Source organism: Tupaia chinensis, unplaced genomic scaffold (assembly GCF_000334495.1).
Source record: "Tupaia chinensis unplaced genomic scaffold, TupChi_1.0 Scaffold142134_1, whole genome shotgun sequence".
Taxonomy (NCBI): Eukaryota; Metazoa; Chordata; class Mammalia; order Scandentia; family Tupaiidae; genus Tupaia; species Tupaia belangeri.
The window spans coordinates 838,064-862,706 of NW_006201985.1; the positions used below are offsets into that span (position 1 = coordinate 838,064).

Consider the following 24,643-nt stretch of genomic DNA (forward strand, 5'->3'; position numbering starts at 1 on the left):
TTCCTGCATAGTAAAGCCCTCTGCTGCTGATCAGTGACCCTTCTCCAGGGGATGATGATCTCAGGAAAGAAGTCAATGCTAGTCAGTGGATAAGAGGTTACACTGAGCTGGCAGTCGAAGGGAGCATTTTCTAGAGACTGACAATTCACAGTTGTAATCAATGTTAAGAACAGAAACGGTATTCAGTGTCAAAGCAAGACAAGGGATGGGAGCACAGGGGGAGGAAGGATGATTGCAAACTTCCTTGTGAGGACACAACCCTGCTTTGGAGATACCTTAGACCACAGCAGCCTCTATTTTGACCCAGAGCTTCAGGGTTTAGGCAGCTTTGTTGTTTTGGCTGACTGTTAGAGGAGGTGTGGAGACCGACATGTAGGGGGTTAGGAGCCAGTGGACACGAGCTTCTGTAGATTGACCTCTCACTATTGATCCAGGAAAGCCAGTGACTGTTTTCTTACTTGGAGAGAATAAGGAAGGCAATATGGACTCCATACGGCCTACTTCTTACCTTTTAGAGTTATAGCAAGGTTATTCCAGCTTTGTTAAAAGTGAACTGTCACACAAACTGCCAGTGTAAGTCAGGGTTATGAGCAGGGTGGGCCCAAGACACAGGCCTGGTACCTACCTGGCTGTTAAATTTCCCGGGAGAACCTCTGGGGAGGTGTGTTCCATCTTGAAGAGCATATTAAACAGAGCTATGATGATTCGCTGGAGCACAACTCCGTCTGCAGAGGGGAGAAACTGACACATGATTGACAGAAACAGAAACTTTCCAAATACGTAGCTCCCTTTGCGAAATTTATGAGACAGAAATAAATAACTATTAAGAGTTTCTTCAGGGTTTTCTCATTTGATGTTGGATCTCCAGACAATGGTGGAGTAGATACTTGAACCCATTTTTTTACAGATAAGTTAGAGGCTCAGAGAGTTAGTTGGCAGGGACTGAGTCTGGGATCAACCCGTGTTGACTATAAGCACCTCTGCTCTGCATAGCGATATTCATAAAAGCAGCTTCCCAGCAAGGCCTGGGCCCTTTACTTCAAAGGGCAAGGGATGTGTTTTCCTTTCATGCCTTTCCATGGCCCACTCTTTCACTCTGGTTTCAGATTGCCAGTCTGGCTGCAGTCCTTAGTCATTGGTCGGTAACTCCCTGGGTCGTATTCCACACTTAAAGATGGAGGTAATTGCTTCAAGATGTGACCCTTAAGGATAGAATAAGTTGAAAGACACGCTGTTTTTATCAGCTCCACTCAGAACTTGAGCTTCAGAGAAAAGGAAATGACAGATTGCTCTGAGAGGTAATCTTTCTTTCATCTCTGAGAAAGGAGATGTATTGTCCTTCTGGAAGAGGTTAGTGGTCTGGTGAAGTGAAAGGGCCGAGTGATCATTTTGTCCATTGCTTTTCCCCATAAGGCTTCATTGCTCAGTTTCATGGTCTTTCACAATAAAGCAAACAAATCCCCTCCTCCATACTACTTCCCTCCTCATCTCTGCCCTCTCACTGATACAGGCAACCATTAAACATTGGAAGCAGAAGGCATGTGCCCCTTATCCTCAGCCTGCTGCCTGCCCTTCCCCCTCCCTCCACATTAGGGAAGCTGCAGGACTCCATTAGAGTCCCAGCAGGATGGAGACACAAAGGGCAGGATGCCTCCAGCAGGGCAGGCTTTGACTGACAATGATCTTGGTGCTCCAAAAGGAAAATTGGATCCATCGCTGATTCTGGTCTTGGGGATAAGAATGAAGGAACCAAGCTTGTTGTCCTTAAAGGGTAGATTGAATAAAAGCAGACAGGAAAGGAGAGATGGAAAGACCAGGGAAACCTGAAGCAGGAAAGATGGGGTGGCAAAGAGTAGCTTACACTGAATAGTTACAGGGCAATTCAAGGCTAAATATTACATCTGAACGTTTGGACATTGGTCCTAGAATCAAAACTGTTTCTGCTCCCTACTTTGTGAAAGTGGAAGTCAGGTTGTTGGCAGCCAGACATCTTGCTGAAGAGAGCCGGGAAGATGAGGTAGGCAGGGGTAAAGGATTGTTTCAAGAGCTTGGCTATGAAGGGGGAAAGGGAAGGGACATAGAGAGAACTTACACACACACACACACATACACACGCACGCACGCACGCACGCATGCACACACATACACACACAACATGCATTTGGCCAGGGAGAGGGAAGGGAAGTTGATGGTGGTGCTTGAGAGGAAAGCAAGGTCATAGGGGAAATTTCTTTAGAACGTCAGAAATGTGATCATGTTCATTGCCTGAAGAATGAGAGCTGATGGTGAGGGAGAGATTAGATGCCTGTCAGATGGATGATTGATGGTCTTGCCCTAAAGTAACACAGAACCTGGTAGGAGCTTCCTCCAAGGCAGGACAGAGGTAAGGGAGAGTCTAGACCATGTGGTTGGGGGTCATTCTGAGTCCTAGTCATTCTGAGTTCCAGAGAGCGAAATAGGACCAGGCCTTGGAACAAATCCAAAGGCTACTGGTCAAACAGGAAGATATCCTGATGGTCCATCAAGTGTGTGAGGCTGTGTGAAGAAGAGTCTGGAGACAAAGAAATGGATGGTCAGCTGGATGAGGTAATTCCAGAATAAATTCTGAAATTATTGTATCCTTGATGTCTATTTTTTTAATGTGTGACCGGGAAGCTTACTGAGTCAGTGAACAGTTAGTTCCTGAAGGCGAAAGACCTAATTGGGAAGATAGCAATGTGCACTTGTGGCCGATTCGATTTGGAAAGGAGCTACAGACTCATTTCTCCAAGAAAGGAATTTATGAGGTCTGAATAAGAGATGATTCTGGGAGACTCTGAGGCAGAATGTTTTATTGAATGATGATTTTGATGTTTTCAGGAAAAACAAGGAGAGATAATTTGAGGAGGAGAAGGGGCAGGGTAAGGTTGAGGGCTGTAGAAGAATAGGGAGGATTTGGAACAATTCCTGAATGAATCAGCCAGAGATAAATACAACTTTTGTCAGGCAGCATTGGAAATAAACTGTAATTAGTGTAATTGTGTATGGAAACCAATTGGTTTCATTAAGTGACTTTCACTAGCAATTCTCAGTCCATGGAGAGTGAAAACATACTCTAAAAACTGTGAGGTTTGGCATGGATAAGGCTCTGGTAAACAAATGCATGTCAGGTCTGGGGGTTGGGATGAGCTGGATAAAGGATTTTCTGTATTAGATTTGAGTACAACAGGAATGACTAACCTCAAAACACAGGGTAGAAAAGGAGCCAGTTCTGGTTAAAGGCAGTTGATACACCAGGAAAACTGGGAGTTATTTAGTAACTAATGGCCACAGAAGAAGGGTTGAGTGAGCCAGTGAGACAGTCGAAAGGTCAGAAGATTGTGACAAGTGGAGAAAATTTTGGAACTGAAGATTTCAGAAGCAGAGCAAACGCTTTCTGGGTAAAGATGAGGGCCATGCTGTGGTCAGGCTGCCGAGAAACTGAAACATAGTAGGAGAGCCCCTTGGAGCTGAGGTCAAAGAACATGAAGGCAGAGTGAATACTGAATGGAAGAGTCATTCACAAGGATGTTGAAGCTACTCAGGAGACGGAACGTGCCTAAAGTAGGTTAAAAAACTATGGCTCAAAAGACAAAAGTCACAAAAAAAAAAATGGGAGACTGTCTCGATGCTGGACTTTTGGGGAGAATGTGCTATAACTGAATGGTGCTGCCTTAGAAGGAGAAGTAGATTTGGATGGTTAGCAGGACAAATAGTGATCTGGGAGGCAGAGCTGAACTAGGGAGAAAGGTGTTCTGTAAGTTGAGTTGGTCACCTCTGGAGATAATTGGGAAGAAAGTGACCTATTGCAAAAGCTAAGATTCAGTTTATGTTGGAAGTAGGAGTAATTGAGGATGTATGGTAGTTAATTGCAGTGAAGACATGTACTGTAGAGATTACAGTACATCATAGAGGCAAGGAATTTTGCTGGATCTAGGGATGGGAAAACATACTTGGATGAGGATGAGCTTGTGGAAGGCTGATTTTATTTTTTATTTTTTAGTTCAGGTATTGTTAATAGAACAGTGACTATTAATGACAAGGACAAGGGGATCATGTGATCATGAAAGTTAGAAACACATACTAATAGATATATTGCAGGAGAGGGGAAGTAAGTTTTATTACTGAACTATATGAAATTAATCAACCTCTGGTTCCTAATTAAGACTTTAGTGTGTCCAGTTGGAATGTCCAGTTGGAATGTTAGTGTGACCAATTAGAACACTGGCATGACCAATTGGAAGAGCTGTTAGAGCCAGTGAAAATATTACCCTCATCAGCTGGAACATTGGTATGACCAACTACAGCTTAGTAGTTAAAACAACTAGAGGGATTTGGCAGTAGTGGAAGGAGATAGACTGTTAGCTTTCAAGAAACATTCTGAGGATTTTTTAAATCCCACCAAAGTAGTATCTTGAATGCTTATCAGTAGACAAAACTACATGAGTATTATCTTAGAATCTTAAGATACTCAAGTACTCAACAGAGGCTGTGTGTGTGTGTGTGTGTGTGTGTGCACATGCGTGCATTCATCCATGCATGTATGTGTTTTAATTTGCCAGAGTGTGTTTGCATTTGTCAGGGAGAGGGGAAAAGCAGGAAATCACCTGCCATGGGGAATAGTCAAGCTGCAATTCCTTCTCCTCCATTTCTCCATCTTGTCGAGATTTTGGGCATGCATGCACACATTCCCAGCATATTTCTCAAGCTGCTGGGATCAGGAACTTAAACCATGAAGTGAGCCATTGAGATGCAAGCCCCTTAACCACCACACCAGGGGCTGGCCCAGAGGCTATGTTTTTAACTGCCACTCCTAGGCATTGACATGTAGTAGGTATGTAGATACATAGTTGTTGAATAAGTATATGATGTTTTATGGAGGAATTTTTTCCTCCGATCTCATTACTCTAAAGTAATTGTTACTACTTCATGGACCTAGATTTGTGTAATGGTTCCTTTTCCCCTTTGGATTGGCAGCTGGAAGTATCATTTAAAAATATATATTATAGTTCATCTCTATCCATTTATAGACTTTCATGGTCTAAGATTTCCATCTGCTATAATTCTGGCTTCAACTTTTTTTTCCTACCTACTTTAAGTTTTTTTCTTTTTTAAAGTTTGCTATAGGGTACATATACTTGTTGGAGAGAGAGAGCGAGAAAGTGAGAGCGAAAGCAACCCCTAAAGGGAATGGTCATGCCGCAGTTCCTTCTCCTCCATTCTCTTCTCGGACTTTGGGCATGCACGTACATGCACCCTGTGCGTTTTTAAGCCACTGGGTCTGAACTATATAGTCAGCTGTGTGGAGTTCAGCCACCTAACCACCATGCCACCAGCTGGTCCAGCGGCTTTAATTTTTATGATATATTTTTAAACTTGAAATATATATTTTGCAAACTGCCTTAAATCATTTTTAGAGCAAGGCAGATAATAAGAGGATCGACAAACAGAGAATGAGTTGATGGAGAGAGAGGAAGATAAAGAAAGGGGCAAGGGTTTGGGAGAGAGTAGGTGGTAGAGGAAGGAGTACATCCTCAGATATTCAGGTACTCAGGACCCAAGGAACCCACCGTTCTATGGATTCTACACTCAGAGAGGAATTGCTTAAGGCCCATTATGGCTACACAGCCTGAGGCCTAGACCCAGGCAGGTAGAATGTGTAGAATGAGAGTTTATCTATTTGAGTAGACATTTCCTGGGCTCAGTGAATATTTGTTGATAACCTCTTTTCAGAATGTATCTTTTTATATTGCTTAAAGTTCTTAGACATCTTCCAGAGAAACAATGTGATCCAGTGGAAAGAAATGAGTTCTGGAGTCAAACAGACCTTGATTTGAAAACTGCTGCTTAGCATGTGTCCTTGGCTGGCCAAAAGATGTACTTACCCTCTCTAGGACTGTTTCCTCATCTGTAAAATTGAGATGATAATAACCACTGCCAAATCACTGGGAGGTTTATTAAGAGGGTGTATGTCAGAGTACCCAGTGGTGTCTGGCACAAAGGAAGCACTCAGAAAATCTATGTCCTCCCTGTTAAACTGGTCACACTCAGCTGTCTGACCATGGCCAAATAACCCACAGTTCTGGCACTGCAGTGTTGCTTCCTCTGTCACCTCCACTCTGTAAGCCAGCCTCAAGCCTGGCCTAGGAAGAACCAGGCTCTTTGGCCAGTGCTCAGGGAGCTCATTGTGCTGAGCTATTGGACTTCTTGATAGTCATCCCCTCAGCTGAGCAGATAGATAGTCTGTTACCTTGCTTTCCCTGGGGGCCCTTGGCCTAGGAAATCTACATTCCAAGTCAAAGGTCTCTGCCTTGTGTGACTTGATTCATGAACTGAGGACAGTTTTGAATCTTTAAAAACAGAGTTGTTGAATTAGGATGTTGAGATGGCTGTTTTTGTATTAGAAATGGGTTGCCCAAGGTGATACATAGTGTTCAAACCTGGCAGGATATGGTGTCTTCTCCATCCGCTCCTTTAGACTGTTGTTCTCCTGGTTGCTGTGTAGATTCTCCTTGTGAGGAACTGTGTAGCCGGTGTCTGCCACGTGCCAGGATTTTGCATTCCGTTGAATGTCGCCGTTTACCAATGGAAAAATAAGTTGCCTGGACTTTGGGAAGTGCTCCTGATTTCTGAGGTTGTTTGTAATTCCTAGTAGTCCTAATCAGTGTCTTGCCTGTCACATTTCTTTTTAACCTTGTTAATGCTTATTAAGTGTGTTTTGTTGTCAAGGACCTGAGGTATCTGGCTGTAGTCTACCACTGGACCAATAACTCCCTGGTATATCCCCACAATTAGGAAAGAACAGTCCTCTTGTTTATATCCCACTGCGGTCAAATTTTAAGTGTTGGTACAGCCCATGAAAGATCCAACTCACATAATATGATTCCTATATAATTATTCTGTAAGTTCTCAGTGAACATCTACTGTATGCTCCAACTCTCAAGTAGATTCGTTGTACTGGGTCTTACACAGAGATTTATGGAAGACTGGGTTGAGAATCTGTTGAGTGCCATAGATGATTTAGAAATTTGGTTTAAAAATGTATATTGTTAATCTAGGTTTGTTTGTTTTGGTAGAGAGGACCTGCTGTTTCGCTTTAAAAAATAGAGATGGGAAAGTTTGGTTCTTTGACCATGTCCATTCATTTTTTTCTACATGGAATTATTAATATTGGTTTCTATGAGAAACATAGTTCACCTTGTCTTCCAAACAGTTACGGGAAGGGTGGCATTATTCCCTAGTGACCTGATATCAGCCCAGGCCCATCCCTGATAAACTGGTGGCCCACATGCAATTGTCTCAACTATGTATTGTCTAAAATATAACTTATGTGTTATTTATGAGCTAGAGCTATCCTTGTTGCTATGGTGGTTTATAACTTTGAGATATGTTTTTCTTTCAGGAGTTGCTAAGTCGTACGTCTCTTGAGACCCAGAAGCTCGATCTGATGACTGAAGTATCTGAGCTGAAACTCAAATTGGTTGGCATGGAGAAGGAGCAGAGAGAGCAGGAGGAAAAGCAGAGAAAAGCAGAGGTGAGTGTGGCCATGGTACAGTGAACACTGGAGGGAGACCTATACATCTTAAGCTCTAATCAGGGAAGATTATCCTAACATGGACTCAGGCCATCTGGTCAACCCCATGCCTAACAGCCACTGGGTGCCAAAAATATCAATGCACTAGAGACACAGTGATCTTTTAATACCAAGTTATCAGGTTTTGCAGTGGCTGCAAATTACAGCAATGCCCAAACCACCTAGTTTTGGCTCTAAGGCTTTATCTTTCCCCAAGTTGCTGACAAGGATGGAAAGGCAAGCAGTAATGGGGAAGGATTAGACAAAATGTGGAGGGACACAACATGTCTTCCGTGAGAGCCAAAGTAATGGTAATGGACTGGGATGAAGTCATCTTCTCAACAGGTACTGTCACCCTATCCAGGGAGTCTGGAGACATTTTTTGGCATGTATAGTACTGACCCAGATGGAATCCTTAGATTATGTGTTTCTTTTCTCTGGATGGGTCATGCGGATGAGCCCACACACAGGCCTTCACTTAGTGAAGGTTTTCTTGTTTTTTTTTTTTTTGTTGTTGTTGTTGTTGTTTTTTTTTTTTCAGGCCACATATGCCATTGACTGGAGCTTGCCAGACCCCTCTTTGAATCAATGTTTAGAGAATTTTAGGCTCTGAGCTCCTTCATTTAAGAGAGGCCTCCTGTTTTAGTCTTCGATAACCATCCTTACATGTCTCTACTTGTAAGCTCCTAACTTCATGCCTGATAATGTGAGATATGAAAGAAGATAAGTTTAGAAACACTAGTTTATCTGTAAAATGGGTGGCTGTTAAATGACAGTAAAGTTCTACTAAAAATTATGAAAGTTAAATACCTATTGCAGTGCCTGGAATTTCATAGGTATTTGGTTTATCTTCCTTCATACCTCCATTTAGACATCTCCAAAATCTAAAGATGGATAGCATTCCTTTCTGATAAGTGCCAATATTACTATGCACTGATAACGTGTGGTTGCTCTGTGTTTGCTGGGTAAACATCAGTGATTGGGGCACTTCTAATATGTGGACATATTCCTTGTATTGCTTTTGAGACCATGTTCATTAGTAAGAAGTATAGTTGCCACAAGAGGGTATCTCCAGTAGCTCCCAGTGATTCAGAGTGCAGTGACTGAATCAGAGATCCAGGCTTTAATTCACACTCAGCTGTTCAGTGGCTTTGTGACCTTGGACAAGTAATTTAACCTCCCAAACTTCTATTTCTTCTTCTGTAAGATGGAGATAGTAGTGCCATTTCCTTGGTTGTTCTGAGGCGTGAATGAAATAATGTATTGGGCTATCAAAAAACTCATGATGCATTTTTGCACAGAAAAACACATCATGACTTTCCAGTGACAATACATACAGTTCTTCTTAGCAGAATGCTGGTCATAGTGATAGCTAACTTTTATTGATCATTTATTGATGTTGTGTACATTCTGGAAATGGACATGTAGGCTTAGACATATTATTTACATACTACGAAGGCCACACAGACTGATCTCTGTCAAGTGTTAGTTGAATGAACTCCATTTCTTAAATATCCAGACAGAAGTAATTGAATTTTCCCTTAGAGTTAATTTACCAGTGCTTCAAGATGTGTGATTTTTGGGGGTCAGGAGGGCAGGAATAAAAAAAAATAAGCAAAACATTTATAGACACAGAAATGGAAAATTATCTGTGGACGATCATGTGTATGCATCTGTATACATGGGGCACATATGTCTTTGATTGTGGCTAGAGGGGCTGGTGAGGGGAACATGGCATGAAATCCTGTTGAGAGTGCTTCTCTCTCACTCTCATGAAAGAAAAAAAAAGATAGCTATATTGCTTTTTGCATTTATATACCCACATATATATACATTTTTGAATGAAATCATGTAATCATATGTCCTTCATTTTAAAATACTACATAAACATCTTTCTGGTAAAAAAAAAAAAAAGTTGTGATTTTTAAGTGGATGTATACATTAGGGCTTCGGGCAGAGAATTAAATAAACTCTATAAGAAGACTTAAAGTGGCAGAGACTCAACTCAAAATCACCTAAGAAAAAAAGGGAGCAAGTTATGGAGTCACACAAGTTGAAATATCTGGGATTTAGAAAGTTTAATGTGAGAACCAGCAGATGGCATAATGGCTATGTCACTGGACTCCCATGTAGTTGACTGCCATTTGAGTCTCAGACCCGGTGGCTTAAAACTCACACCAGGCATGTGTACATGCATGTCCAAGATCCCAAGAGGAGAATGGAGGAGACAGGAATGCAGAGAGGCCATCTCCCCTGAAAGGTGATTTCTCACTTTCTGTCTCTCTGCCTCTCTCCGTCTTCTCTGGTGAGCGCATGCACCCTATAGCAAAAATCTCTCAAGAAAAATACAAAAATAAAAATAAAATAAAAAGTCAGATGTGATTAACTAGTGCAGGTAGTGTCGTGGTGTCACGAAAAATCTATTTTACAGTGTCACTTGGTTTTAAAATAAAATAAAAAGTTAGATGTGATTAACTAGTGCAGGTAGTCTCGTGGTGTCACTAAAAATCCATTTTATGGTGTCACTTGGTTTTATTTTAGTCTTATTCTCAGGAGGGTTCTCCTCAGATGGTGGCAGACATGGCCATCAGTAGCTCTAGATATCTTGCCCACCTGGCAAACCCTGTAGAAAAAGAGATTCTTTTTGTCAAAGAGTTCCCCACCTCCAAGGCCCCAGGATTGTATCTCAGTGGGCCAGTTGGGCTTCGTGCCTGGTTCTGCACCAGTTGTTCTAGGGACAATGTGCCCACGCATGGGGGGATGTGTGAGTGTGAGGGCAAGTCAGTCCATCTGTGGAAGAACGTAGAGTTAGTACCAGGCTGGGACGACTCAGTCCCTTACAGGACAGTGGGGAAGGAAGGAGAGCTCCTATTCTTGGGACAACTGTCATGAAGACAGTCATTTTACTGTCTGCTGTCCTTCATGAAAGGTTGTTTTTAAATCTGAATTTTTCATTTTTGTTTTCCATCAGGCTTTACATACTTGAGTTCCTGGCCTCAGTCCTCACAGATAACAACCTTCCCTAGTTGCTAGTATAAATATTAGGTTTCCACGTGTAGCAGTTTTGCAGGCTGTTCAAACTTATGATAATCAGTGAGCAGCCACATGACCTGAAACAAATTCCTCATTCTTATAATTGAACATAATCTTTGCTGGTATACCCAGAACTTCTACTATTTGTAACCATCCGAAGCACCAGGAGCTTAAAACCAGGGAGTCCTGCTTAAACTGTGCTGTTTTTCTATGTGTGGAGCTGTTCATTTCAAGTGAGATATGTTGCTGGCTAAGGTCACCGGGGTTGTAATTGCAGGGTGAAGGGAGTGCTGCTTCCTAAGCCTACTGCTGCTGTTCTTTCCAGTGAATGTACTTAGCCTAAGGGCTGATTGCTTGTGGTTTGGAAAACGCAGGCCCTTTTCTTTTTTCCTCTGAGGTAGCTAAATCTGAAATAAACTTCCATAGTGTAGCTCAGGCTTTATCCTCAAATTCCATTTTATATTTCAACAACAAAGATGCTGTTAACAACATTGCAGGCTGTTCCTCTGCTCTAGTTCTGACCACACCTTAAGCCAGTGTCCTGCTGCCTGTGGTAAGTTATGGAAATTACTGGTGGTCAACCTGTAAGACCTAAGGACTTGGGGCTCCAAAATTTTTGATGGCCAGCCCTGCTTAGGAGTCAGTCACTAGCAGCCCAATAGAGATACAAGCAAATATTGGGCTTCATTCATTCATTCATTCATTCATTTACTTACTTGGGGAGTGGGCATTGCTATAGGTTGTGCGCACTGACCAGAGACAGAGAGGAAAAAAGAGAGAAAGCACTTCCCAGGGGGGATGATCATGCTACAGTCCCTTCTCTGTCCTTCTCTTGGGATTTGGGACACACATGCACATGCACCTGGTGTATTTTCAAAGCCACTTGGCACAGGGCTAAAAACTTGCAGTTGGGGGATCAGCAGATGGAGTAATGGTTACATTGCTGGACACCCACATAGTCAACCACAGTTCAAGTACCGGACCTGGCATCTTAAAACTCACACCGGGCATGTGTATGTGCATGCCCAAAACCCAAAGAGGAGAACAGAGGAGAAGGGATTACAGCATGGCCATCCCTCTGGGGAGTGATTTCTTGCTCTCTGTCTCTCTGTTTCTCTCTGTCTCAGTGGCGAGTGCACATACCCTAGAGCAAACGCCTCTCTACAAAAAAAGAAAAAAAGAAACTTGCAGTGAGCCATGTGGAATCCAGCTGCCTTAACCAACACTCCACTTGGCTGGCCCACTGGGATTTATTTTAGCTTTACCTTGTCAGCTTTTTGCTGGGTCATTTCAGGGGATCCAAGATTGAATCAGTCCTGAAACGTGGGATTGCAAAAGAGTAATTGACATGGAATGCAAATACCAGAATGAGGAGGGTGGAAACTGATAGAGACCAAGAGAAGGAACACCTTTGAGTATCCTATCAGATCAAAGGCATTTCAAAGGTCTGTTTCTCAAAAGGACTCCCTCAGAGAAGAGAGTCTGGCTTTCCTGCAGACTGGGGTGCAGGGGACCTGTAGCTGGATCCTGTATAGGAACCATTTTGTTATCAGAGCAGCCTGTTAAGAGGGCAGCAGGAACTCAGGATGTGCTAGGGAGTGGAGTCTGCTCATTTGATTAGGGATATATTAGGTTTTCTGGAAAGTCATGACATGTTTGACATGCAAAAAAAAGTCATGACAAGTCATGACATGCAAAAATGCAGTGTGGCTTTTCCAACAACCAATACATGAGCATGAAGAGCATTAGAAGGAATCTTTTTTTTTTTGGAGAGGTCTTTGCTATAGGGCGCGTGCACTTGCCAGAAAGACAGAGAGAGACAGAGACAGAAAGTGAGAAATCACTCCCCAGGGGGGATGGTCACGCTGCAATCCCTTCTCCTCCATTCTCCTCTCGGGATCTTGGACACGCACGCACACGCGCCCGCCATGAGTTTAAGCCACCGGGTCCGGGACTTGAACCGCAGTTGACTACATGGGAGTTCAGCGACATAGCCATTATGCTAACTGTTGGTCCCAAGAAGGAATCTTTAGGATTCCTGGGGAGAAAAATGAAATATCTTACAGCACAGGGGTGATGCTGTTATTCCTTCTTTCCTCCTGTAGTTTCAACCTTGTGAGAGAGAGATTCTGATTTCCCGGCTAGAACAACCAGAAGGGTAGACTTGGAGTATAGAGCAAAGGCTGGGAAAATTATGTTTTCGTACCAATGAACTAGCCTAGTAGAAATTTTTTCATTTTAGATTTTTGTCTAAGGGTGCACATGCTCACCAGAGAGAGAAAGAGGAAAAGAGAGAGAATATATGAAGATGCACCCCCTTGGGAGATAGTCACATCTTTTGGACACACAGGCACCCGGTGTTGCTGAGTCTGGGACTTAAACCAAGCAGTCAGCCATATGGTATCCACCTACCTGGACCACCACACCATAAATTTACTAATTTTCATTAGTATACGAAATATATGCCACAATTCAAAAATCCAGAGTTCAAAAAGGTATTTAGCTAAAGGTCTCCTATAGCTGGTTTCCAGTCAATAGTTGCCAATACTATACTCCGTTTTGTGTATTTCCAGGGTTATCTAATGCATGGATAACAAATTCATGTAGATGTATATATACACATACATATACATTCTTTCCCTCGTTTTTGTGTAAATGTACACTCTTTGGGACCTTTCTTTTTAAAATTTAGCAGTCTTGGAATTCTTTTCATACCAAGTATATTTTTTTAAACTCCTAATTCATGTCTGTGTATTATTCCACTGTTTGAGTAGCCCCAAATTTATTTATGTATTTATTTTAGGTTTTTGCCATAGGACAGGTGCACCTGCCAGAGAGAGTGAGCAGGGAAGTGAGACATCCCCCCAGGGGATAGCCATGCTGCAATCCTTCTCCTTTATTCTCCTCCTGGATTTTGGGCATGCATGCACATGCGCCCAGAGTGATTTTCAAACCACCAGGTCTGGTACTTGAGCCATGTGGGAGTCCAGTGCCTTCACTACCATGCTATTTGCTGGCCCATCCCCTGGTTTAAGTAGTCCTTTCTCAGTGGTTTAGGTTCTTTCCAAGTTCGTGTGTGTGTGTGTGTGTGTGTGTGTGTGTGGTTTTAATTCTTTAAGTTTGCATCTTCCTTTTTTTAAAAAAAAATATTTTATTTAACTTTATTTATTTATATTTATATTTGACCAGAGAGGGACATAGTGAGAGAGAGAGAGAAAGAGAGAGAGAGAGAGGGAAAGTGAGAAAGCAATTCACCAGGTCCAGGACTTGAACTGTGGTTGGCTATGTGGGGGTTCTGTGCCCTTATGCACCACACCACCTGCCTGCCCAGTTTGCTTATTTCTTTATGAGAGACAGAGAGACAAAGACAGAGAGAGAGGCACCCTAGCAGGATCTTCACACCACGATTCACCCCTAGTACTAGCCAGCCTGGATCATGCTCAGGGAGGTTCTAGAATGTACCCAAGTCCTTTTCTATGTGGATCGATTTCCTCTCCTGTTGTGCTACCACCTGCCCTGTTTCCAAGTTTTTGCTACTACAGATTATGCTGCAGTAAATAATTTTGTACATGTGTGAGGATATTGAAGTGGAATTGAGGGTCAAGAGATATATACACTTGAAATTTTGCTCTAGGTATAGAGGTTATGTTCTCACCAGCAATGTAATATGTTATAGTGCCAGAACAGTATTAAACTGAGCATGAAGGAAGAGAGACAGAAAATCAAAGTAAAATTGTGAACAAGTTCAACAAGTAGAACGGTATGGAAAAAACAATGATTATGGGAGGTACCCAGTAATTTCACCTAGAAAAGAACCATAAAAAACAACCTTGATGGTTGACAAAGCAGGATTAATAATGTGAGCTGAAATTACAACACAGAACAGCAATTATAGCCTCATAAATGTCACCTGGACTTCATGAAGTAGAAACCCAAGAGTGGAACAGAGCTAGGAAGAGGTCTGCCCCATGGGAGAAAAACAGATCTGTTAAGGGAGGACTTGGGCTAGTCCTGGAGATAAGGAATTATAAAGCTAAGTTGAAATGCCAAGCCTAAGAATAGACACATACTATACAAAAACAACACATGGCTAGGGACAGTTAAGGGAGAGCGGCCCGGAAGGGTTAGGGTGCACCACATAGACGCACTGACCAGAGGGAGGAAAACAGATGCATTCCTGATTCTGACGCCCAGATCGGTTGATAGACACAGAGGCAGTAATGGAGAGAGAGGAGCAGAACTTTTTGGATAGTGCCTGTAAATCCGCTGCTGAAGTTCATTTGCTTGTTTTTCTCACTTAGGTTCTATGCAGAGGATAGAAAAGAAAAGTGGGAAGACTGCCATTCTAGGTCTAATATTGAAACAAAAGAAGACACTGATTTATGAAGTAAAAATAATAGGTACCTTGAGATAAAGTTGTCGTTTTTAGAAAGCTCATAAAGTGAGGGAAAACTAGACATTGACAGCTATGTGCTGTAGAATTTGATAAATCATAACTTTGATACCTTGGGAATTAAAAAGGTTGGGAATCTCTAGAGAGAAGACTCAAGAATGCTGAACTACTAAAAATAATATAATTCTTACTGCACTGTCTCACAAGTAATACCAATAAAAAGAGCATAGAGGTCCCTTGAGAGAAACTAGTTTTCAAATACACTTGTTAAAAATATAGAACGGGCATATACTAAGGAAAAATAAAAGTGCACTGTATGACCAGTATCAAGAACAAACTCTAAACGAAAGGATAGTGCTGAGGACAACAGAAGGCCTTTTTTAAAAAAAATTAAAAATATATTTATTGGGACCAGCAGATGGTATAATGGTTATATCGCTGGAGTCCCACGTAGTTGACTGTGATTCGAGTCCCAGACCTGGTGGCTTAAAACTCACGCCAGTGTGTGTGCGCGCAGGCCCAAGATCCCAAGAGGAGAATGGAGGAGAATGAACTATGGCATGGCCATCCCCTCTGGTGGGTGATTTCTCACTTCCTGTCTCTCCGTCTCTCTGGGGAGCATATGTGCCCTATAGCAAAAATATCTCTTAAAAGTTATTTAGTTTTATTTATTATTATTTTTTAAAATTGGCTATAGGATGTGTGTGCTCACCAGACATGTACACACACACACACACACACACACAAGAGAGAGAGAGAGAGAGAGAGAGAGAGAGAAGGAAAATGAGAAAGCAAAGTGGCAGGTCCAGGACTGAAACTGCAGTTGGTCATGTAGGAGTCCAACCCCTTAACTACCACTACACCTGCTAGCCCCTAAAATTATGTCATTAATAGGAAGATGAAAGACAGAATGGTCTTGATTCTCTTGATTAATGGACTTGATTCTCTTGATGCCTCCAACAGGTTCAAAAAATTTAGGACAGCAGACTCTAAACTGTTTACAATAAGTCAATTTTAAGGAAGTAGGAAAATCAAGTAAGTTGCTAGAAAACTGGAAATGAACTGTTCTCTTCTTGATTTTCAAATGGAAAACAAAAGATTAAGATGGGTTCTATAAAATCTAGTCTATTGATTCTGGTGTAAATCTAGTGACAGTCTGTGAGCAACTATGAAACCAAGTAGGGATCCGCTGGTAATGAGTCACACCAGACTGAGCTCACTGGTTTGGCTGGGAACATGTCACAGAGCAGTAGACCAGGTAGATCCACACTCCTGTGAGGCGTTGCAAAAACAGCACTTGGGACAGTCTTGTGGACGAGATGGAGGAGTATAAGATGAATGCTAAAATAGGCATATTGGTGCCTGAGTGAGTATAGGGCGGGGGCGTGTTATCACGTGTGAGTGTGGTGTGTGCTGTTTGTGTCAGTGCAAGCTGTTGACATACTTGAGTGGAGGAGTTGTCATGTGTCCTTGTGTTGTCCCTTCTGTGCACCCACCTCTGCTGTTCCTTTGACTTGGATGGAGGATTTCTTCTGGGCTCTGTGCCACAGGTGTCACCATCCAAGGGTGGCCTGGGGAGCTACTGGAAGGTTGTTCAAACTGCAGGACAGGCCCATGGATGGGGAGGCCTCAGGAAAAAGCCATGTTTTACAATTCCAGTGGAGAAAGCGGACGGGGTGGACGATGACTGCTGGCTGCCACCTGCTGCTCAGCTTCTGGCCACTTCCTTCCTCCCATGCTGATCTCTTCAGGAGTTCGATGCCTGATAGTTGACTGACCTCGAGCACTTTTCTCTCCTCTCTTTCCTTCCTACAGTCGGTTCTGAATGTGATCAGTGAGCTGCAGGAGCAGATGTGTAGGCTGCAGCTGGACATCCACAGGCAGATTCAAGAGCGCCTGTTACTCAGTAGGGACCACCCTGAGGAGGTGGCGGCTGGTGACGATGTGGCAGAGCCCCAGCCCTGCAGCCAGGACTGTGCCCGTTGGGAGGGGTCACCTGTAGGAACCACACTTAAGTATATCAGAGCATGCGTGTGTGGGGCAATTCAGTGGTGGAGGGGTGGGGTTTCTCCTAACCGGACAGAGTGCGGTGGCTTAGCATGGATTTCTTGTTACCTCTGGGCAGAGCTTGGACTCATAGGATGTGAGGTGAGCTCCGTGACCCTCGCTGAGCAGGGTCCGAGCAGGTAAGGCCAATCCTTGGGCGGGCAGCAGTGCTCATCACCCTTAGGGCTGAGAGCGAGGAGTGCCAGATGTTCTGAGTGATGGGGAGTTGTGCAAAAAGATTCTGCTCCCCTGGTATGTGACTCAGATACTGATTTCTCCTCCTGCACTGGGAGATTAAATGAAGTTTTATTTTCCATGTGATCATTTTATTTTTTTTCCAATAAGGAAGAAAAATAGCACCATGAAAGATTCCTTTCAAGGTTACATTGGGTTGTTGGAAAAGTCATGACATATTTTTCCTGTTTTTCTATGTGAAAATGTGTCATGACTTTTTCAACAACCCCCTATTTCGAGGTTTATACCCAGTGAAAAAAATAGAACACAAATTTCTGTTTGCTGTGGACAATTAAGTCATCTCCTAAAGTCCCAGGAAAAATTCCCCCACATAAGCATGTTAAAGTGACTTCATACCCTCTGGGATGTATCTGGTCTCACAAGTTTACCTCTGTGACTTTGCTGAGGCTCAGGGGTGGCAGATGCACCCAGAGGGTGTGCCTCCAAGGCTTACTTAATAGGACCTGGGAGCCCAAAGGGAAGACTGAGCAGTGGCCGCTAGCACTGCAGAAGGTAGGAAGTTAGGGTGATCGAGACTCCATTACAGAGCCTGTTGAAAACCCTAGACTCAGGCTTTGGGGGAGGGTTTAGGTGGGGAAGATTTCCCTCTTCGTTAAAGCATAAGAGGAGAACATGGAAGGCAAGATGTAAATGTAGACTTGGATTAGGGGAGCCCCGAGAAGATGTTAGAGCATGCCCCATGTTGAGTAGGTTACTCCAAATAGACTTCTAAAGGAAGATTAATATTTTTAAAAGTTTATTTCTTCCTTAAGTGAAATAGAGAGATAGCATGCCCAACAGGGTCTTAATGCCACGAATCCACCTCCCCCATCCAGCCATTCCTGGATTCTGGGTGATCATGTGCCCAGCATGCTCAGGAAGGTTTCCATACCCAAACCATTAACCTTCCCAGGTGAGATTGCCTTGCAGAGGATTGTGTTTTACTGCTGTATCTGGCCCCAGGAATACAACATTTATACCAATATTTGTGACTGGTACACAAGATATAGCATCAAAGAGGAAGCTATGTCAGAGAGATGACAAGAACCTGGAAAGTGTGATCTCTGTGTCCTCTTGGTGGAGCCCCTCAGGCAGTAGGAACGTATCCACTTCTGATTCTGCCATTAGCAGGCCTGCCATTGTCTTGGGACAAACTGAATAGCCTGGGTAGGACACCAGCCTCAACAGAAGAACCCCCAATTTCAAGTCTTGAAGTCTCCCAGGTAGGATCAACAATGTTTTTAGAAAATGGTTCTAAATCTGCTGCAAGTCAAAACAGGTGACCAAGGTCATAAAGTCCAATGATATACAGATCATGGATGAAAGAATTGTAGCTTGGAAGACATTTTTAAAAATTGGCATCAGCAAATGGTCACCTCAGCTACCTTAATAAAGGCACATTTTTGTTTTTAGAGGTTGTTGCCTTAGGGTACATGCACTCACCAGGGAGAGATGAGTCAGAGAGGGAAAGTGAGAAATCGCTCCCCAGGGGGGGATGGCCACACCACAATCCCTTCTCCTCCCTAGATCTTGGGGATGCATACACACACACCTGGCGTGAGTTTCAAGCCACTGGTTCTGGGACTTGAACTGTGGTCAACCATGTGGGAGTCCAGCAACATAACTGCTAAGCTATCTGCTTTATTGAGCGACCTCAATAAAGGCAATCTTAATAAAGTGCTCTAAAAAATTCAGATGTAAGCAATGTCCCTTCGAGGTGGATTATCTCAGAATACCAACTGCTCCAGAGCTGTTAAATCGTGACTCAAGTTGTGTGTGTTCATTTGCCAACAAAGGAGGCAGGCTTCCTGCTAGACGTGAGGCACTGCTGGATGATCAGACATTAGCAAATGCCTCATGGCATTTACAGTATAGGGTAGAACTAGCTATTAGCCATAGTCCAGGTGCATAGTTTCAAATCCTGTGGGAGGTACATAGGGTGCAACAGAAAGTCTAGCAGAGGGATCTGATGTGTAGTGTGGAGGTTGGGTTAGCTTTGTCCAGGAAGGTCTGAAGGATAGGCAGGAGTGAGCCTGGCAGACAGTTCAGACAGAGGGAATGGTAGGTATAAATTGGGAAGAGGAACTAGAAGCTACCCATTATGGCTGCAGCATAACTGGGGAGGAAGAGTGGCAAGAGAGCTGGGTCACCACAGGTTGTGTTGGTCACAAGTTGGAGTTTATCAACTTTGAGCAGCAGGGGCATGCTCTGCTCATGTTAGTGTTTTAATCACATTGTTCTTCTGGGATGCCGTGGAAGTCAATGGATTTGAGAAGCACCAAGTGACAAGGGAAGAAAGTCAAGGAAGAAACAATCCAGGCTACCAACCCTAGTAGCTAGATCAGAGTAGTGATGGTAGAGTTGGAGAGAAATGAGACTTTCTTGGAAGGACAATCAGTAAGGCTTGGGGAAGAATGACGTATACAGAGGAGAGGGGAGAAGGAAATGCCTAGGGTGGATCCCAGGTTTCTGGCACAGGCAGTAACTTGGGCAGATATGCTATGCAGTGAGGCAGAGGTGACTGAAGGGGGAATTAAGAGCTCCACTTGGGGTATGACAGTCCTGAGATGCTCTGTAACTTCTGTGTGGAGAAGCTTGTTGTGTGAGTTTGGGGGTCAGAAAGCCTATAGAAATAATATGTATACATACATAAATAATAACTGCATGCCAGTTCTTATAGAAAGTAGTTAGTAGGGTCAATTGTCTGTTAAGAGTATCTTGGTTCAAACAACAGTGCTTACTGCTGTCTTGGAAGATTTAATTTCTTAGTCTTGGCTTAGTATTGACTTAGAGGACAATGTCCCATTGCAAAGGTAGTTTTAAAAGCAAGGTTTTATGACCCAAAGCCTCTAGACAAAAGCTCTCCTGACCTTTGTACCCTCTCCAAAATTAGGAGAATTAGCCTGTGCCCCTCCCCACCAGGAGGGGAATGCATGCATGAGCTCCACCTAGAACAAGCCTGAACAAGTCCCCTCTGACCCAGATAAAAACCCCTTGCCCCAGTTCTCTTTAGCAACTCATTTTTTGGGACCCCTCCCTTCCCCACTTGCAGCTCTGCTTTTCCTCCCTGCTCCTTCAGTAAACTTCCTGCTTTGCTATACATTAAAAAAACGGACAGGACCCTGGAGTCAGAAGATATGGGCTTGAAGTCAAGTTCCACCACCAGCTAGCTACATGAACTCTGTTGTTTATTATCTCTTCCCTATGCTACAACTTTTAGCAGCTCCCTGTTGTCCAAGGAATGGCATCAGAACTCCTTATATTCTCATTTAAAAGCCTTTACTGTAGGGCCTCACCTTACCTTCCCAATCCCAACCTCATCTCCTGCTCTCTGTCTGTATCCATTATCTACACAAGCCACTCAGGTGTCTTCTCTTCTCCTCTCCTCTCTTGACTCCTCCCACCCTGGATACCTTCCCTCTCCCTCCTTTCTGCAAACCACCCTTCTCCTCTGAACACCCGCAGTGGCGTCCACATTTGGCATTTAACTTTTGTTCTTTTTTGGGGGGGAGGGGAGAGGTTTTTGCTATAGGGCGCGTGTGCTTACCAGAAAGACAGAGAGAGACAGAGAGACAAAAAGCGAGAAATCACCTTCCAGGGGGGATGGCCACGCTGCAATCCCTTCTCCATTCTCCTCTCGGGATCTTGGGCACGCACGCACGCACGTGCGCCCAGTGTGAGTTTAAGCCACTGGGTCCGGGACTCGAACCACAGTCGACTACATGGGAGTCCAGTGACATAGCCATTGTGCTAACTGCTGGTTCCAAGCATTTGTTCTTTAAGAGTTTTGTTTTCTTTCTGCTGGCTATCATTTCCTCTTCACTTCCTGAAGCCCTCCAGGATCACCCGCCTCCTCCCTGGGTTCCTTCACTCCCTGGACAGAGAGATGCTCCCAGTTATCCTGCTCGCTTGTCTGCATCACAGGGCAGGGAGCTGCCTGCTCTCAGGACCTCTGTCCCTTTCTCCTAAGCCTTACCTCCCTGGCTCCCTGCACATACGGGCATGATCTAAGCATACCCCTCCGAAGACACAGAGGTCAGAGTAAAGGCAGAGAACAGATTCTCACAATAAGAGGAAAGTTTCCTTCCTTTCTTATATCTGGAGCCCCCTGGCCTTGGTTTTAAATGGCCACACAGCTTTTCCTGAAACGAGGAGACTTAAAGATGAAAACTGCAGTGTGGAGCTTGGCAAGGTTGCTGCTGCCCCTGGCTTCTTGATGCATGAACTTAACCAGGCTTGTAGATGCAGAGCACATCTTTTAATCACTAGAACTTGGTCTTTCTTGCTTGTCCCTCTAGGAGTTACTGCAGGAGCTCCGGCACCTCAAAATCAAAGTGGAAGAATTGGAAAATGAACGGAATCAATATGAGTGGAAGCTGAAGGCCACCAAGGTAAGAACTGAGTCTGATACAGAAAGAACACCGAGGCCCTATGGGCAGGCTCTGTGTTCAAATCGGGGCTTTCTGGAACCTAAGTTCGAGAAATGGAAATCAACTCTACTGTGTGAACACAGCACTACCCAGACTGTGCAGCAGACAGACTTGATCCAGCTAAGCTCCCCATGGGGAAGGCCTGCGGGAGTCTAAGATGCTGCAGGTTGATATTCAAACCCCCTTCCTCTCACTGCACCCAATAGCACCCAGCTGAAGCATGGCCGAGAAGGGCCGTGAGCGAGCGAGTGGAGTCCAAAAGCAGATAAATGTCAGTGTTAGGCTAGGAGCATCATTTTAATTTGGTAGTCCTGTTAATAATCAGCTTTTTAGAAAAGCATATTTCAAAAAAATGCTTTGTTTTCAGTGGGGAATATATTCCTAAAATTGATAGAAACTTTCAACTAGTTTTTTCAATCATGTCTTGTCTCTGTTAAACTGGAGAGTTTTCTATTTAAAGGACACCAAGAGAATACATTATTTGGGGGAATAAATTGTTCTCCTCCCTCCTCTGTTTCTTCTTTCCTTTTCTATACTAGTTGAAGTGCGGAGGTTAAAACAAATGGGCTGAATTTAGACCATGAATTTATTTATTTACTTATTTATTTTTTGGTCTGCACATCGTATTTTTAAACCTTGAGCTAGTTGTCATTAAAACATTAGAAAATTTCACATTAAAGTACAGTTTGATGTCTTTCTGGGCTGGTTGGGGAAGGAAGGAAGTGCTAACAGCCCTAGAGCAGGAATGTGATTGCTTATTTATTTCATTACTTTGCCATCAGGGACCTGTGCTTGCAGGAGAAAGAGGGAGGGAAAATGAAAAATCACCCCCGGAGAGATAATCATGCTGTAAACCATTCTCCTCTGTTCTCCTCCCAGAATTCTGGGCACACATGCACACACGCCCAACGTGATTTGAAAGCTGCTAGGTCTGGCACTTGAACTGTGATCAGCCATGTGGGAATTCAGCACCTTATCCATCATGCCACCTGCTGGCCCCGAGTGTTTTTACTTTTAAATACAGGAATCATTCCAGATTCACAGAGGATGCCTGAAACCATGGATAGTACTGATCCCCATGGATGTTATGTTTTTTTTCTTTTATATACATGCCTATGATGAAGTTTAATGGATAAATTAGCACAGCGAGAGATTAACAACAATAATAAAGTAGAACAGTTGTAGCCATACTATAATTAGTTATGTGGCTTAGCCTCTGGGTCTCTCTATCTTATTGTGCTATACTTACCTGTTTTCAGACCTTGGTTGATGGCTAGTAGCTAAAACTGTGGAGAGCAGAACTGCAAATGGGGGAGGGCTACTTTATTTCTTATTAGAGTTTTTCTAACTTTCAGTTTATAGTTGTACTTTTTCTGCAAGTTAATCATTAATGATTACAGAAACAATAACACTCACTATAGAGAATTTTTAAACCATAAAAAATGAAAGGATAAACAGTGCTCATGCCACTCAAGAGCTGGCATTGGTGATATTTCTACCCAGGCATTTATTTCCTTCCTTCCTTCCTCCCTCCCTCCCTACACTCACTGGAGACATACACACAGAGAAAGAGACAGAGAGAAAGTGAGAAATCACTCCCTGGGTGTGGGTGGGGGGAGAGCTACACTACAGTCCCTTGTCATTCATTCTCCTCTTGGGATTCTGGGCACTTAGGCCAATGTGCCTGGAGTGGGTTTCAAGCCACCAGGACTGGGCCTCTAACTATGTTCAGCCATGTGGGAGTCCAGTGCCTTAACCATTCTGTCACCTGCTGGCCCTGGCATTTTCTCTTTCTAGCTCTCTCAGTGTTTCTTCTGTTTCTCTTTTAGTTTCTCAGTTCCTGGCGGTGATGATTTCTGTATAATTTTATATCATGCTTTTTTCTTTTCATTTAAAATGTTGTGGTTTCCCATGTTATTAGAGAAAACTCTGAATATGATGTTAATATCTACATAATATTCTAATGCAGTCTTGTAAATAACTTACATAACCATTTTACAGATGATGAAATTAAGGCACAGAGAGATTAGGTAACTTTCACAAGATTTTTTTTTTTTTTTTTTGCATTTTTATACCTGAATGAAGCCTTTTATTTATTTATTTATTTTTAACATTTAAAAAATTTTCTTACAGTTAGCCTTTCCAACCCTAGGCAATCAGATCCTTCTGTCCCCTGGTCTGTTTTCATCTGAGTGTAGCTCTGTGGTGTGTTGCTTCATGGTCACCAGTTCTAGGAGCATTGCTTCTGTCCAGTAGCTCAGAACCTTCCAACACAGTGCACCCTTGAAGCAAGTTACGTCTTGATGAAACCTTTGAAGTACATACCATCCCTCTGCTATAAAACCAAATAACTTTAAATGGCCTAAGCTCTTTGCCTTGACATGTAGACTTTGAGATGGTATGGGTTACTTAATAACCACCGCGTGTGGAGTACCTGTGTGCCAGAATGCACCAGGCCCTTTGTACACATCATTTCATTTAATACATAAATTAACCCATGAGGTATATGTGATTATTCTCATTAAATTGGGTTGTCAGAAAAGTCATTTTGCATAGAAAAACATAGAAAATATATGTTATGACTTTTCCAACCACCCTGGACTATTAAGAAAACAGAGGCTCAGACTGGTCAAGGTGAGGTTCAGACCTGGTGCTCTCTTTCCTATATCGTCCTGATTCCTTGCAGTAAAAACTTGTACTGTCTTTGGAAGTTCTTCAAATTTCTGCTTAAGGCTTCCTGGTCCCTGAGGGTGATTTATCTTCCAGAGCAGTGGCAGCAGGACGTGGTCTCTGGGTTTAGCGAGACGTGGCACTTACTGGACTTGGAATACCTATCCCAGCCGAACTCCCAGTGCATGTGTGTCTGGGCCCTCTTGCCCCACAGCACTAGCCGCATAGCCATGGCAGCTGTCAAAC

General features: G+C 43.3%; 1 protein-coding gene across 9 annotated transcripts in view; it reads left to right on the forward strand.

Annotated features, from left to right (window-relative positions):
• The window catches only part of PPFIBP2 (PPFIB scaffold protein 2), a 159,065-nt gene that overhangs the window by 95,063 nt on the left and 39,359 nt on the right, over positions 1 to 24,643 (forward strand). For 8 of the 9 annotated variants that reach the window (XM_027766291.1, XM_027766290.1, XM_027766292.1 and 5 more), the window contains 2 exons: positions 7,421 to 7,552; positions 21,596 to 21,688. In XM_027766291.1, the coding sequence (XP_027622092.1) occupies positions 7,421 to 7,552; positions 21,596 to 21,688 (225 nt within the window). Of the gene's footprint in view, positions 1 to 3,323; positions 3,583 to 7,420; positions 7,553 to 21,595; positions 21,689 to 24,643 lie in introns of those variants that run through there. The other variant, XM_006163422.3, reaches the window with a different exon arrangement.